Source organism: Tamandua tetradactyla, chromosome 5 (genome assembly GCF_023851605.1).
Source record: "Tamandua tetradactyla isolate mTamTet1 chromosome 5, mTamTet1.pri, whole genome shotgun sequence".
NCBI classification, from domain to species: Eukaryota; Metazoa; Chordata; class Mammalia; order Pilosa; family Myrmecophagidae; genus Tamandua; species Tamandua tetradactyla.
In genome coordinates this window covers 49,103,948-49,118,794 of record NC_135331.1, presented here as the reverse complement: position 1 = coordinate 49,118,794, position 14,847 = coordinate 49,103,948, and the positions used below count along the sequence as shown (strand labels likewise).

The 14,847-nt window shown below is 33.4% G+C and overlaps 1 protein-coding gene and 1 pseudogene across 1 annotated transcript in view; both read left to right on the top strand.

Annotated features, from left to right (window-relative positions):
* Nucleotides 1-14,616, top strand: part of DHX36 (DEAH-box helicase 36) — a 51,467-nt gene extending 36,851 nt beyond the window's left edge. Inside the window, exons 18-25 of the mRNA XM_077160831.1 lie at nt 382-555; nt 699-785; nt 3,030-3,113; nt 7,492-7,591; nt 7,686-7,776; nt 10,290-10,410; nt 11,116-11,268; nt 11,652-14,616. Coding sequence (XP_077016946.1) covers nt 382-555; nt 699-785; nt 3,030-3,113; nt 7,492-7,591; nt 7,686-7,776; nt 10,290-10,410; nt 11,116-11,268; nt 11,652-11,837 — 996 coding nt within the window. The 3' untranslated portion in view covers nt 11,838-14,616. The remainder of the gene's footprint in view (nt 1-381; nt 556-698; nt 786-3,029; nt 3,114-7,491; nt 7,592-7,685; nt 7,777-10,289; nt 10,411-11,115; nt 11,269-11,651) is intronic.
* Nucleotides 792-3,021, top strand: LOC143684135 (complement component 1 Q subcomponent-binding protein, mitochondrial pseudogene; annotated as a pseudogene).
* Nucleotides 14,617-14,847: the final 231 nt, after the last annotated feature.

Sequence of the window (14,847 nt, the reverse complement as noted above, 5' to 3'; positions counted from 1 at the left end):
GACCTTTTCACATTTTGATAGTATCTTTTGATGCTAAACATTGTATATTCTAAATATATAATACTGTTATCTCCCTACATTTCTTCTACTTTACTGAGTGGTTTTCTCTCTTTGACTGAAAGTTCCTAGTTTGTTGCTTCTATTTCTCTCCTAATATTTACAGTAAAGCCTAGTTACGGATTAATTTTGTTTTTATTTAAATAAGTTTCTCACCTTTGCTTATCTCAGAACTCAAGTTTTGATGAAGAAAAGTAAAGCTAAACAAGTATTAAGGCATTTGAGCTAAGAGAATAAGAAATGGCTTGTTAGAAGCAACTTAAAAGTAGCTTTAAATGTAATCCTTAAACTGCCTGTTTTTAAACCTGAATCTTTACCTTACAGAATGCTTTGGATAAACAAGAAGAGTTGACACCTCTTGGTGTCCACTTAGCACGATTACCAGTTGAACCACATATTGGGAAAATGATTCTTTTTGGAGCTCTGTTTTGTTGCTTAGATCCAGTACTCACCATTGCTGCTAGTCTCAGTTTCAAAGACCCATTTGTCATTCCATTGGTAAGAAAGATTCATCTGTTTTTTAGATATAGAGAGTAGCTGTTGCCTAAATAGAAATATTTTTCAGTAGCTTTATTTTAGAATGTCATTCTCTTATTATATATCATCAGAACAATTTAAATTGCCTTTATTATTTTGTAAAGGGAAAAGAAAAGATTGCAGATGCAAGAAGAAAGGAATTGGCAAAAGATACTAGAAGTGACCACCTGACAGTTGTGAATGCATTTGAGGTAAAACAACTTGATCTGTCTGGATTGTAGCCATTTAAGAGAAAAGCTGATAATATAACTAGGAATATATTTAACCTAGTATTGTAGATATCGGGAATAAATTGCTAAGTGAGAATGTTGAAAATCAGGTGAACATTTGAAAAGAATTATAAATCCTGCCTTTCTAATAACCGGAAAACACTTCGATTAATATTTACATATTGTGAAAATAATTTTCATTTTTATAATAGTTCATTACACTTATCCTTTTGAAAAAGAAGTCTGTGTTGTTTTGCTAAGTGTAGAAAACAAGTTTATTGAGCAGTTTATTTTAAAATTTCATGTTTGTTATTCTTTGTATCTTATATTTTTCTTCATTTGTGTCAGAAAATCTTTCTATTCATTGATAAACTTACACCTATGGTCAAATTCAACCATTTAGAGACAGAGCATCATAATTATGTACATTATTCAGATTAGGGAGGTATTTTCCTCTCCCCAAAATGCCAGGCTTATCTGAAGGTAAATATTTATCATCAGTTTTTACAAAATTAAAATGTATTGGCGGGCTGGCAACGGTGGTTCAGTGGCAGAGTTCTCACCTGTTGTGCCGGGGACCTGAGTGCCTGCTCATGCAAAAAAAAAAAAAGATGTATTGGCCCCATTTGTCCTTGGCAGTCCCATGTTCTCCCCCGCTGCCTCCCACTTGTGATGCTGTCTCTCCTATGCTGTGTGCCTGTGCCCTGGGCTCCATGGTTGTTGGCCTCCGTACCGTTGCGTCATCCCAGTGGCTGTAGGCGCTGCTGCTGCTGGGGCCCTAGCCATGCCCCTGACCCTTTAGACTGCTCAGTGTGCACGTGGGGTCGGCTCGTGGGCCCGGACTCTTGCGGTCTCACAGGCCATGCAGCTGCAGTGCACTACACACTGAAGGGGATAAAGCTTTTGCTGGATTCCTGAGTGATGAGATTAAGGAGAAGAAGATGATCCAGACACTCAAGTCCTTCCTCAGGATGTCCTGAGGTAGGGAGCTGGAAGTGAATGGGGCAGAAGGTAAATTGGTGTGGAAAATTGCTGGGGAAAAGGTCCCTGTCATTTCTAACATTAACAATAACACCCACCTATATTTGGTGGGAAGGAGGAACCCTCACAAGGGGACAAGGCTGAACAGGAGCCTAAATTGGTGTTGACTCCCAATTTTGTGGTTGAAGTTACAAAGAATGATGGCAAGAAGGCCCTTGTGCTGGACTGTCACTATCCAGAGGATGAGGTTGGACAAGAAGGGGACAAGAGAAACATTTTCTCCATCAGGGAACTGAGCTTTCAGTGACACTGGCAAGTCTGACTGGAAAGACACTAATTACACACTCATCACAGATTTTCTGGACTGGGCCTTGTATGACCACCTAATAGATTTCCTTGCGGACCGAGGGATGGGCAACACTTTTGCAGATGAGTTGATAATCAGCATAGCCCTGGAGCACTAGGGATACATTACCTTTCTTGAAGACCTCGATAGTTTTGTTAAGAGCCAGTAGAGCAGACATTGCAAACCTTCATTTTATGGCAAGTTTTGGCCAGTGAACAAAACCTATTATGAAGGCCTGGCATTTATGTGCTTTGGGTTGTCCTAATATCATGGAAAGCGTTTCACATTTAAATTGAAATGCACTCTCGTTTACTATTCACTGATTCCTTCTGTACAAATCTTTCATGTCTGGATTTTTGTATGATGTAATAATTGTTTTCTCGCCTCAAAAAAATAAAATGCCATTTGGTTTATAGAATCAATATGGATTACTTTAGCTCTAAATTCATTTTTTACTACATATTATGGAGAAATTGGGTTTTTTTCCCTTCCTCTGATTAAGCATATTTTTCCTACCTTTTTTTCCTATTTTTCCACTTTCCCTAGCTAAGAAAACGCATTTGTGAAGGAGAAAATATAAAATAGCTTTGAAATTTGTTCTACAACATGTTCTTTGTGTCACACTATAATGCCATTTTATGTATAATACACAATATGTAACTGTATAATTCATACTTATTTCTTTAAAGAAAAATATGGACATTCAGTACCTCTTACTTTGTGAAGATTAGGATTTGGGGAAGTCATGTTTGTTAAGTTCGTAAATTTCAAAACTGAAATTTTTTTTACTAAGAAAAATGTCAGACAGTGAAATTATTACTCATAAAATCTCAAAAACTAGTAAGGAGTATTTGCTTTAGGGATGATATGAATCATTTCTTCATTTCTTTGCCCCATAGGGCTGGGAAAAAGCTAAGCAACGTGGTTTCAGATATGAAAAGGACTATTGCTGGGACTATTTTCTGTCTTCAAATACACTGCAGGTAACAGTGAATGTTTTGTACTTATTTTTATATATACTAGATTAGAGAATATATATGTCCATTTTGTTCAATAGATGTGTAGCAAAGAGTTAATTGTATGAACTTCTGTTTAGTTTGCTAGCACCCGGAATGCAATATAAAGAAATGGAATGGCTTTTAAAAGGGAGAATTTATTAAGTTGCAGTTTTACAGTTCTGAGGCTGTGAAAATGTCATAATTAAAGCAAGTCTATAAAAATATCCAAATTAAGTTACCAGCAAGAGATTACCTTCACTCAAGAAAGGCCAGTGAACTTCAGGGTTTCTCTTTCGGCTGGAAAGGCACATGGCAAACATGACAATGTCTGCTAGGAACATGGTGACATCTATTAGATTTCTCTTCAGGCTTCTTGTTTCATGAAGCTCTCCTGAGGGCGTTTTCCTTTTTCATCTCCAAAGGTCTTTGGCTGTGTGGGCTCTTGGCTCTTGTGGATATCAAGCTTTCTCCAAAATGTTTCCTCTTTAAAAGGATTCCAGTAAACTAATCAAGACCCACTTGGAATGAATGAAGTCACGTCTCCCCCCTAATCTAATCAGGTTTCCCACCTACAGTGCTAAATAGGAATTAAAAGAAACGGCTGCCTCCACAAGATGGATCAGGATTAAAACATGCTTTTCTAGAGTACATAATCCTTTTAAACCTTCACAACTTCTCTTTTGAAGTTGAATCACTGTAGAAAATAGTAGGAGAAATTTTTCTTCATACCACTGCAACAAAACAAGGAGATGTATATAACCTAATATAATAAACATAGAAAACTAATGGCCAAGAAAAGAAAGAAGGTTTCAGGTTGTATTCACAAAGTGCTGTAAGGCTCAGTAACCATTCTTGTCCCCACTTTCTAGAAGCCATGTTGATGATTCTGCCTGAGACTTTTCAGTAATACTCCTATTCTACTTAAAAATACCAAGTAAGATAGGTATTTTAATCTTTTTTCTAATTTAGTGTAGTGAAAACACTGCACAGGAGGCATGTAAAACAGAAGAAAATTAATAAGAAGTGCAGTTGTGCATTCAGGTTTCAGACTCTATACTAAATTTAGAAATTGAGCCTCAAGAAGTAGAAAAATGAATATCCTCACCTCTCCCCTCCAACCCCCCCCCCCCCAAATATGCACATACATTAGCGGTAGCATAAACCCTGGTACTAACTTTTTCAAATCTATAAAGAGGGTAAAGAGTCAAGAATCTAACGTTATCTAATCAGAACTGCCTAGTCTTGAGCAAAATGAAAAGAAGGATGGGTTTTGGACACTGTTTAGATACTGCAGCCAAAGGGAAAAAAAACAATGATGGGACACAGTGTTTCTCAATGAAAGAAAATGCCTTACAACTGCTTCATAATATGGAGTAAAAAAAAACAATGATGGAACACAGTGTATCTCAATGAAAGAAAATGCCTTACAACTGCTTCATAATATGGAGTAATTGAAGAAGAATATGCATTCAGCAAGACAAAGATAAGAAAATGAACTAACATAGTGAACAAGAAAGGAAGACTGCTGAGGTAATAAGTTGAAGACCAGAATAAAATAGCAAGGAACAAAATAGTTACTGTTTAAAATCAAATTATTACTCTAAAAGAAAAGCTTGAGGTAATCACAGTTCATAAATGCAGCTGAAAAAGGCAAATGTTTGAGCAGTAAGTAAAAAAGCTTATAAAAAGAAAGATGGATGATCCATCATGGGGATAATAGCTGTCTTTCATAGAAATTTCAAGGGTAATTGAATGTGTATTTAGAGAAAAAAAGAACATATTCTGAAATGAAAATTGAACTAAATTAGAAGTACAGAAAGATTACTAAATCCAGGTATCATTTGAAAATCTTATAACCAATCAAGATATTTTAAAATTATTTTTATTTTATTTATTTATTTTGGCCTCCTAATTTTTAATAAGGGTACCAAATCCACTTAGTGGGTAAAGAAGCCTCTTCAATATATGATGCTAAGTAAACTGGATATCTAAAATGAAAAAAAATGAAAGTTGGCCCCTACCTCACACCATAAATAAACATCAGTACAAAATGGATCAAAGACCTAAATATAATAACTAAATCTATAAAACCCTTGGAAGTAAATGGGGCTATCTTCAGCGTCTTTTATTAGGCAATAGATTCTTAGACTTTACTCCAAACAAACAAGTAACAGCAGAAAAAATAGATTTGGATCTTATCAAATTTTAAAACTTTGTGCATCTAAGAATATTATCAAGAAAGTAAAAAAAAAAAAAAAAACCAGCCTTACAGAATGGGAGAAAATATTTGTGAACCATATTTCTGAAAAAGGTTTAGTGTCCAGAATATATAAAGAAATCCTTTGAGTCAACAACAAAAAGGCAGCCTAATTGTAAAAAGCACAAAGACTTGAATAGATAGTTCTCCAAATGATATACAAATGGCCAAAGAGACATGGAAAGATGTTCAAATTCATTAGCCATTAGGGAAATGCCAATCCAAACCACAAGATACCACATCACCATTGGAATAGCTGTTAGTGAAAAAACCGTTAACAAATGTTGGCAAGAATGCAGAGAAGTAGGAACCCTCATACATTGTTGGTTTCTCAGAAAGTTAAATACAGGATTACCATATATCCCGGCAATCAAACTTTTAGGACATACCCAAAAGAATTGAAAACATGGATTTGGGCAGAGATATTTGTACACCAAGTGTTCACAGCAGCATTATTCTCAATAGCCAAATGGTAGAAGCACCCCAAATGTCCATCCACAGATGAACGGATAAACAAAATGTAGTATATACATACAATGAAATATTGTTTAAGCACAAGAGTAGTGAAAGTCTGATACATGATACAGGATGGATAAACATCCTGTTGAGTGGAATAAGGCAGACCCAAAAGAACAAAAATTGTATGATCTTGATCTTGCTTACATGAAATAATTAGATTATGCAAATTCATAGAGACAAAAACCAAGATTACAGGGTCCCAGATTTGGGGTGGGAGTGGGGAATGGGGAAGTTAATACTTAATGGATTCAGAATTTCTATTCAGGGTGATAGAGAAATTTTGGCAATGGAGGGTGGTGATGGTAGTACATTGTGAATATAATTAGCACCACTAAATTGTCTACTTGAAAATGGTAAAATGGAAAATGTTATGTTGTATATATGTTACCACATTGATAATTAAAAAAAATAAAAGCACTAGAGAAGTACCTGTATCCATTAGCTATGTTTGAAAATTTCATTGACAGTGAAATCACTGCATGTTAAGAGAGAAATCAAAGTGATTCAGGAATGAAGAGTTCATACTAAATCAACAGGTGGTGTGCCCTGAAATTATTTAAAGGTAGAATTAATGCAAAACATCTTTGGGAATTATGGAGCAGAATAGAATGAAAGGTTTCTTACCCTGAAAAATATAAAACTAACAGTAATAATAATAATAGAGTGTTAATTATAAGAAAAATGAGGTCGAGAAAGTTGAAAAGCTGTATTTCATAAAGGGTTTACACACTTAAATATGACGCAATTTTACAATGTTTCATATTGTTTTTAAGCTTCGAAGAATGCTTTAGAAACTATCTGCTATGTTTATGAAAATGTAAAATTCATCTAATCTTTTCATTTCTATTTCAGATTAATTTAAATTTTTTTAAAAACAGTTTTAATGTGATTCCATCATTAATTGTATTTCTAATTTATCTGTCAGTATATATGCATAAGTATCAGCAATCTTGTTTACTTAGTTATTATTGCTAAGAGTATAAAGGAAATTTTTATTTTCATCTTGCATGCTTTATAATGAGTAAGTCATGGATCATTTGTGCCCAATGATTTTTGCAATGAAACAGAAAATAGTCTTAGTCATAGAAATATAGATGTTGGCTATTTTATTTGTGCTTTTCTGTATTTTCTTCAAAATGAGGTTAGAGACAAAAAACTACATTATTATGAGTGAGTCTTTCAAAAAGTAAACCTTAAATGTCTATAAAAGATCAGTAAATATTTTAGGCTTTGCTGGCCATATGTCTCTGTTACAGCCATTCAGCTCTCCTATTGTAGTGTACAATCAACTGTAGACAAAACAGATAAAAGGGCATATGTCTGCAGGCTGTAGTTTGCCTGTTCTGCTCTAAAATGTCACATTATTGAAGGGCAGGCCACGATGGCTCAGCAGGCAGAGTTCTCGGCTGGGTTCAATTCCTGGAGCCTGCCCATGCAGAAAAAAAAAAAAAATCAACAAAAATAAAATGTCACATTTTTGGGAAAGTGTCTTATATAGCAAAGGAAACTTTCAATTTAATTTCTGAGCATATGCCTTATAGCTGTGTGAAAGGTATTCTAGTTGTGTTCACTACCATTGCTCCCCAGATGCTGCATAATATGAAAGGACAGTTTGCTGAGCATCTTCTTGCAGCTGGATTTGTAAGCAGTAGAAGTCCGAAAGATCCAGAGTCTAATATAAATTCAGGTAAAGCAGAAAACACAGTGCAACTACCTTGCCATTGTTCATTATACAAGTATTTTACTTTTATTTTCCTCTACCTTCCCACCCACCCCCATAGATAATGAGAAGATAATTAAAGCTGTCATCTGTGCTGGTTTATACCCCAAAGTTGCTAAAATCCGACCAAATTTGGGTAAAAAAAGAAAAATGTAAGCATTGAAGATTTTTATCTATTACTTATCATCTCCTTGAACTTTAGAAATCCTCTAATGTTACAGGACTTCCTTATATTATAACTTTGTTCTTGTGCATATTTGGGCCACATTCTTTTTACTTTTGATCATTTTTGAGAAGACAGACTGTTTAACATAGGTATCACTTTTGTTCTCAACAATTTCTTAGAGTCATTTCTTCCATCCCCCATTAATCACAAAGAATGTTAGTGAAATATAATACCAATATAAATAGGAAAGCCAGCTATTAAAAGCCAATGTCTGGATACAAATTGTTTAGAGTAGATTTTGTTTCAGGGTTTGTTTTTTGTTTGTTTTTCCCTTTCTTTTATAAGATGGATAATTTTGTAACCTTGCTCTTTGAAAAATTTTTTGGTACATTCCTATTTTGAGAAATAATCTGTAACTAATAAAATAAATGTATAGATAGTATCAGTAGTAACTGGAGACAACAAGGCATATTTTTGTCTAGTAATTAAGGGTACAGAGAAACTGAAAGCTATAAATGGCTTGTGGTATGTAAATGTGTTCCACTCTTTTGGACCACACTCTAAATTAGCATATGTATCTAGTGCCATTAAAATAGTCACTGAGTGAATTCATAAATGAATATTTCAAATTAAGGAATGTATCCTAAGGAAGCAATTCCAAATGTCTTCTGAAAACTTTATGGTAAACAACATAAATAGTAGTGATGGGGAAATTAGAGATTTTATATAACTATATTTTATGGTATTTCATTTTGATGGGTATATAAAATAATCATTGTGGAGTAACAGAGAAAATATTTGAACTGATAATAAATGAAAAAGTAGAATAACATTTTGCATATGACTATAAACATGAAGAAAACATTTGGGGGAAGAGGAAACCTCAGAGTTAGACCAAAGTGCTAGCAGACATTGTTCTTGATAAGTGGTTCTCAAAGTGAGGTCTAATTTTGCCTCTTGGGGAACATTTGAAGGCATTTGTGGTTGTCACAGCTGGGAAGGAGGATGCTATTGGCATGTAATAGCTGCTAGCAAACATTCTACATTGAATAGGAGAGTACCCCACAACAAAGAATTATCCAGCTCAAAATGTCAATAGCAGTAAGGTTGAGAGACCATATTTGAGAGTATAGGATTATGGGCTACAGAATCATTTGTGAGCTGATTATCTGTATTTTACTTGATCCAAGCTTTTTTTTGACATCAGTACTTTGACAAATTTTCCTTTATATCTAAGGACATGTAGCTTAACATGGAGGCTCTTTCAAATACAAACATTTAATTATTTCCCACTACCATCTTGGGATGGTATTATTTATTTTTTTAAAAAGAAGTCAGTTTTTTTGGATTGGTGCTTTCTGTCTAGACCAGGGGTCAGCAAACTGTGGCCTGCAGGCCCAAAGCTTGTTTTTATAAATAAGGTTTCATTGGAACACAGCCACACTCATTTGTTTACATCCTATGTCTGCTTTTCTGTTATACCAGCAGAGTTGAGTAGTTGTGACTGAAATCTTATGGCCCATAAAGCCTAAAATATTTACTGTCTGACCCCTTACCGAAAAAATTTGCCAACTCCTGCTCTAGTGATGCATGTTTACAATATGGCATTGGTTAAAATGGACTGAGGGATGAGCAAAAACAGTTTCAGATATTATGCTGAATATGGCATCATGACCCTGATTTCATGATTTTGATAGAGATAATGTGAATTCCTTGCATCATGACCATTATTTCATGATTTTAATAGAGGTAATGTGAATTCCTACAACCTCAAACTAGATACACTTAAAAAGTAATAGGAAGAATTAATGGTTTATCAAGTTTTTATGCTGTATAAATAATATAGAAATTAAACTTAAGCATTTAAAAGTAAAGCTTCAAAACATCTCCCCGTTGAATAATTTTTATTAAAAACTACTACAAATTGAGGTAAACTTTTTATGAATATCAAAGAACATACCTTCGGGAATTGAGACTGAACTAGTTTTATTATTTAAAACATGATTAAAAATAGATTATTTTGAATTATTTTTAACAAAAATCCTTTAAATGGGTGCATGGCCTGTGAAATTGAAAAATTGATCATTTCAGAAAGGAATTTTGTAAATTTATTAGTCTTATTGCCATAGTGAAATTGTAAACTATTCCCTTGGTTGAAATCACTTTTAATTATATCAGATTTTTATTCTTTTATTTTTCTTTTAGTAACATAATATATCTTACCATAGTTTTATGGAATATTCTGTTACCTTTTAAATATGTTGACTAATTATACCTACAAGAAGATTCATTTTATGGTTTTATATTTAGCTGATATTTCTTTCCACATATGGATTTGTAAATTTATATTGCAAAAAATAACTCAACTCTGGAATTTTTTTTTAAGGTTCTAGGGTTTCTTTGGTTGGTTTTTAGTAATCCCTCATCAATTTTTGAAGTAGTAAAGAATCTCCCAGAAGACTATTTTTTTTAACAGAATGCATTTGATTTCTTTTAAAGGGTGAAAGTTTACACAAAAACTGATGGATTAGTTGCCATTCATCCTAAATCTGTTAATGTTGAACAAACAGACTTTCACTACAACTGGCTTATCTATCACCTGAAGATGAGAACAAGTAGTGTAAGTGGACATTTAAAATAATCATGGTCTAAATATCAGTCTTGTTATATTTTTATAATTGTATAGTTAACATTTATAGGCAAAGTTTGTACTTTCTCTTTTTTTTTTTTTAACTTTTCATGTGGCCTGAGTTACATTTTTTTTTCCTTAACCATATAACCTATACTTTTATTTGTGCATGTCTGCCATGGCAAAACTTAATTTAATAGGGCAGTTTTTTGATTGCCAGAATTTTCTTTCAAAGTCTACTTTTAAGAAAATTCAAGAGTCTCATGGTATATTGGAGTATATTGAAAAATTCAGGGGTCTTGTGGTATATTGGAGTTTACACATATAATATATGTGATTTAAACGTGATTTTATTTTTATCCTATTTTGGAAAAATATTTTGAGATTTTAAAAATGCTGAATATATACAGAAAAATATTTCAGCTATATTATTGTTTTGGTTTTACTAAGAAAGTATTATTGAAAGAATAGTGCTATATGAGAACTGAAACAAATAGAAGTCCATGAATTTGGAAATGAAGTTGCTCATTTAAAATGGCATTTCTTCAAGATGAGTTTCTTTTACACACTAGCAGAGTAATACCTATTTTACAAGGAATATACTAATAGCTCAATACTGGCATATTTGTTGAATTAATGTGGTAGTAATTTTTCCAGCCTCCTGAATGTATTAATTCACTTTAATTCTCATTTCAGATATACTTATATGACTGCACAGAGGTTTCTCCATACTGTCTCTTATTCTTTGGGGGTGATATTTCCATCCAGAAGGATAATGACCAGGAAACTATTGCTGTAGATGAATGGATTATCTTTCAGTCTCCAGCAAGAATTGCCCACCTTGTTAAGGTGACTAACTACATAATTATCTTTCAATTTACACACAAGACAGAATGTGGTCTTATTGTTTTATTGTTAAATATATTATTTTATCCATTCCTTGCTCAGTTTCAACAGAGCAAATAGTGTTGAGAAAATGATGCATAGTTTTTCTGAATTGTTTCTTAGCAATTTAAACCATCCATTTTGAATGGTTCATTTTGATTGGAGTTGGGCTTTGAAACTTAACCACACTTAAGTTATTTACCCTTTTGGTAATACTGTAATTGGTTGTTCACTAAATATTTTATCTAAAATCTTTCAAAACTCCTTGTACCCACCAACTTTTATTTATTACATTGTTTGATATTTCATCTTGTTTTCTTGAACATGTGTTATATTTCCAACCTTAGGAATTAAGAAAGGAATTAGATATACTTCTGCAAGAGAAGATTGAAAATCCTCATCCTGTAGACTGGAAGGTCACGAAATCCAGAGACTGTGCAGTGCTGTCAGCTATTATAGACTTGATCAAAACGCAGGAAAAGGCAACTCCCAGGAACTTCCCACCACGATTTCAGGATGGATATTACAGCTGATAACTTTCTTGTGATGGTCTGAAAAAGCAATTTGACAGCCATTTTCCATCATAGTTTAATTTTTGGCTAGATGCTGAACCCTGGAGTTTGACTAACTCTTATATACAAGGTAGAAACTTTCAGTAGTTAGTAAAGACAATGTGCATGACTTTAACTGTGGCTGTTATCAATATACCATGAAAAGCAAAATACTCTGTGATCATATACTTTATTATGATCATGCTCACATTTTGGTAATACTCTTATATATATTGAGTGCCGTACAACTTCAGAAATTCCTTTCTTCGTTTATGAAAATTAACCTTTCTGCCCATAATGACTTATTATAGACTCAGTAAGAGTGGAATGGTTAGTCAAAAAAACAGTGTCAAGTAAGAATCTGAACATAGCCACACTTTTTTTAATGGACTGTCTATCAGAAATAAATTAACTTGTAATAAAACCCAGTATTTAATAAAATGTACAGTGTATAAATCTCAACCAAATTCTTGATTTGGTTTCTGCAAGTCCACTTATCCCTTGGTTTGTTTGACTTTTATTTTTCCATTTTGGAATATATGTGTACCCTTTTCACATCACCCTGTGTAGCATGATGTAGCCATTTGACCTTCTAGGTCAAATCAGCCCTGTCACTGATTTTTCATGAGTAAGTTATTTGGTCTCTCTGTGCTTTTCTTTATCTATAATTTGTGAGGATTAAATGTGTCAATACACATAAAGTGCATAGAATTGTGCCTAGCACGTAGAATGTACTTACTGAATCTCAGCCATTATTAGTCCCTGAAATATTTTTTTTTAATGAATAACAGTCCATCATATGATACTTTTTTCCGTGTTTTGAGTGCTGTTGTACCCTCTCAGCCAGTGGAAGCTAGCATGACAACTTGTACAGTAAGTTTTAAGCCCTGTTGCATTGTTGCAAATACAATTACTTGCTATCCACAGGCATTCTGACCCTCCTGTCTTGCTTTTTTGTTTGGGGATTTCCCGTCTGCCTGCTTACCAGGGATAGTGGGTTCTCTTCCCCGAGGATGAATTGGTTTTATTTGTAATTGATGAGATATGTCCTGCCCAATGGCACCTGAGGAGAAATCTGCAATGGGGCTTCTGAGAAAGATTTTCTTCACGGTAGGCGTAGAGGAGGAAACTGCTATCCTTTTCAGGACGTTTTCTTGTCTGAATCTGACACTTGGAACTGCTAAAGCCATCTTATGATCACAAGGCGAGATAGCCATATTTATATTCTGAGGTTGGCTTAGTGGATAGATGAAAATCACCAGAGTTCTTGGTAAAGCCTGTGAGTTGTTGTATTAGCCTACTCTGGAATTTATAAATGAGAAATTTATAAATTTCTCATTGCTTAAGCCACTTGTAGTAGTATTATGTTTGGCTTGGTAGAAGGCATTTTAACTGAAACACAACTAGCCATCGAGTGTTGTTTGCTCTGCTATGGTCTTTTTTTTATCATTTATTTGGGGATCTAAGAGTTCTTACCTATATCTGACAAAAAGGACCAAGGATTTGGATATAATGTGTGTTCTATGTCAGTCCTCTTGGCTAGTCTCCCAAAAAGTGATCTCTCACTAAATTCTTGTATTACTAGTTTTGAAATGTCCATAAACGCAAGATAACCATCAGGTGCTATTTGCTCTATAAGAGTATTTCTTTTTGTGCTTTTTGTTTTGTTTTTACTGTGAGTTTAAATTCACAGTTGGCATATCAAAATGGTCTTAGAAGACGGAATTTAATGAATCTATTTAAAAAAAAGGAGTTACTAAAACCAATTGGTTTGTTTGCAAACCAGTATTCATTCTCTATATAAATGGAGAAAATATTCCTGAAGATTGGTTTAAGTAGATGAGGTGTTCGGAAAGATTAAAGCAGTTACTGTTACAGCTGGTCAGGGTGAAAATTTAATTTAAATGTAGATAACTGTTTATGTTCTGTTTCTTTTGTTTTACGAAATAGGGCTTTACTAAGTGGAAGATACATCCCAGGTTTAAGAACTATTTGTTTTTTAATAGTTTTAAAGAATAAAATTCTTAATTACAAAGTAGAATCTATTTTGCCTTACCATTGTGAGAGGCACAGAGAATACTGCTTGAAAAAATAATTTAGAAACGTCTGAAAAAACAAAAGATAATGAATACTGAATCTTCTTAAAGTATCTATGAAAAGTGACTCCATGTGATGCCTTTCTAATTCATTAACTTGTGCAAAAGGTATTGATACATTTATATCAATTATTACAAGTAATTTTCTATTCCTATTGAATTTTTAAACAAAGCTCACCCTAAACTTGAGAAATTTTAGAGATCTTTTAGGAGTGTAGTCTAGTATACCTTACACGGAGTAAACAGTGGTAAATTTCCTTTCACTGTTTTAACTCTGAATCTGTATGTTAATTATTTTGAGGTAATTGTGATCATGTAGTGTAATCATGCATTTACAATATTGTTTTAAAATGACATATTTTCATTTTAAAATAATACATTCTTATTGTAGAATATTTGGAAATCCAACATACCAAGAATATCATGTTACTGCTCTTACAGTTTGGTATATTTCCTTAATCTTTTTTGTAAGATTATTGTTTTACATATAAAATTAACCAATTTAAGTGTATAATTCAATGAGTTTTGTCAAATATATAAAGTTGTATTATCACCACCACCACAGTCCTTTGCTCCCACAGCCCCTGGCAGCCGTTGAACTGCTTTTTGTCACTATAGTTTGGTTTTCCTAGTTTCAAATAAATGGAATCATATAGTCTTTTGTAGATGGCTTCTTAGACTTAATGCTTTTGAGAGTTTCATGTTGTTCCATGTATCAGTAGTTAGTTCCTTTTTTATTGTTTAGTAGTATTGCATTGTATGGATATACCACAGTTTGTTTATTCACCAGTTGATGTACGTTTGAGTTATTTTCTGTTTTTGTTTCTGTTTTTACTATTATGAATAAAGCTGTCATAAACCTCTGTGTATAAGTCGTTGTGTAGATATGTTTTAAT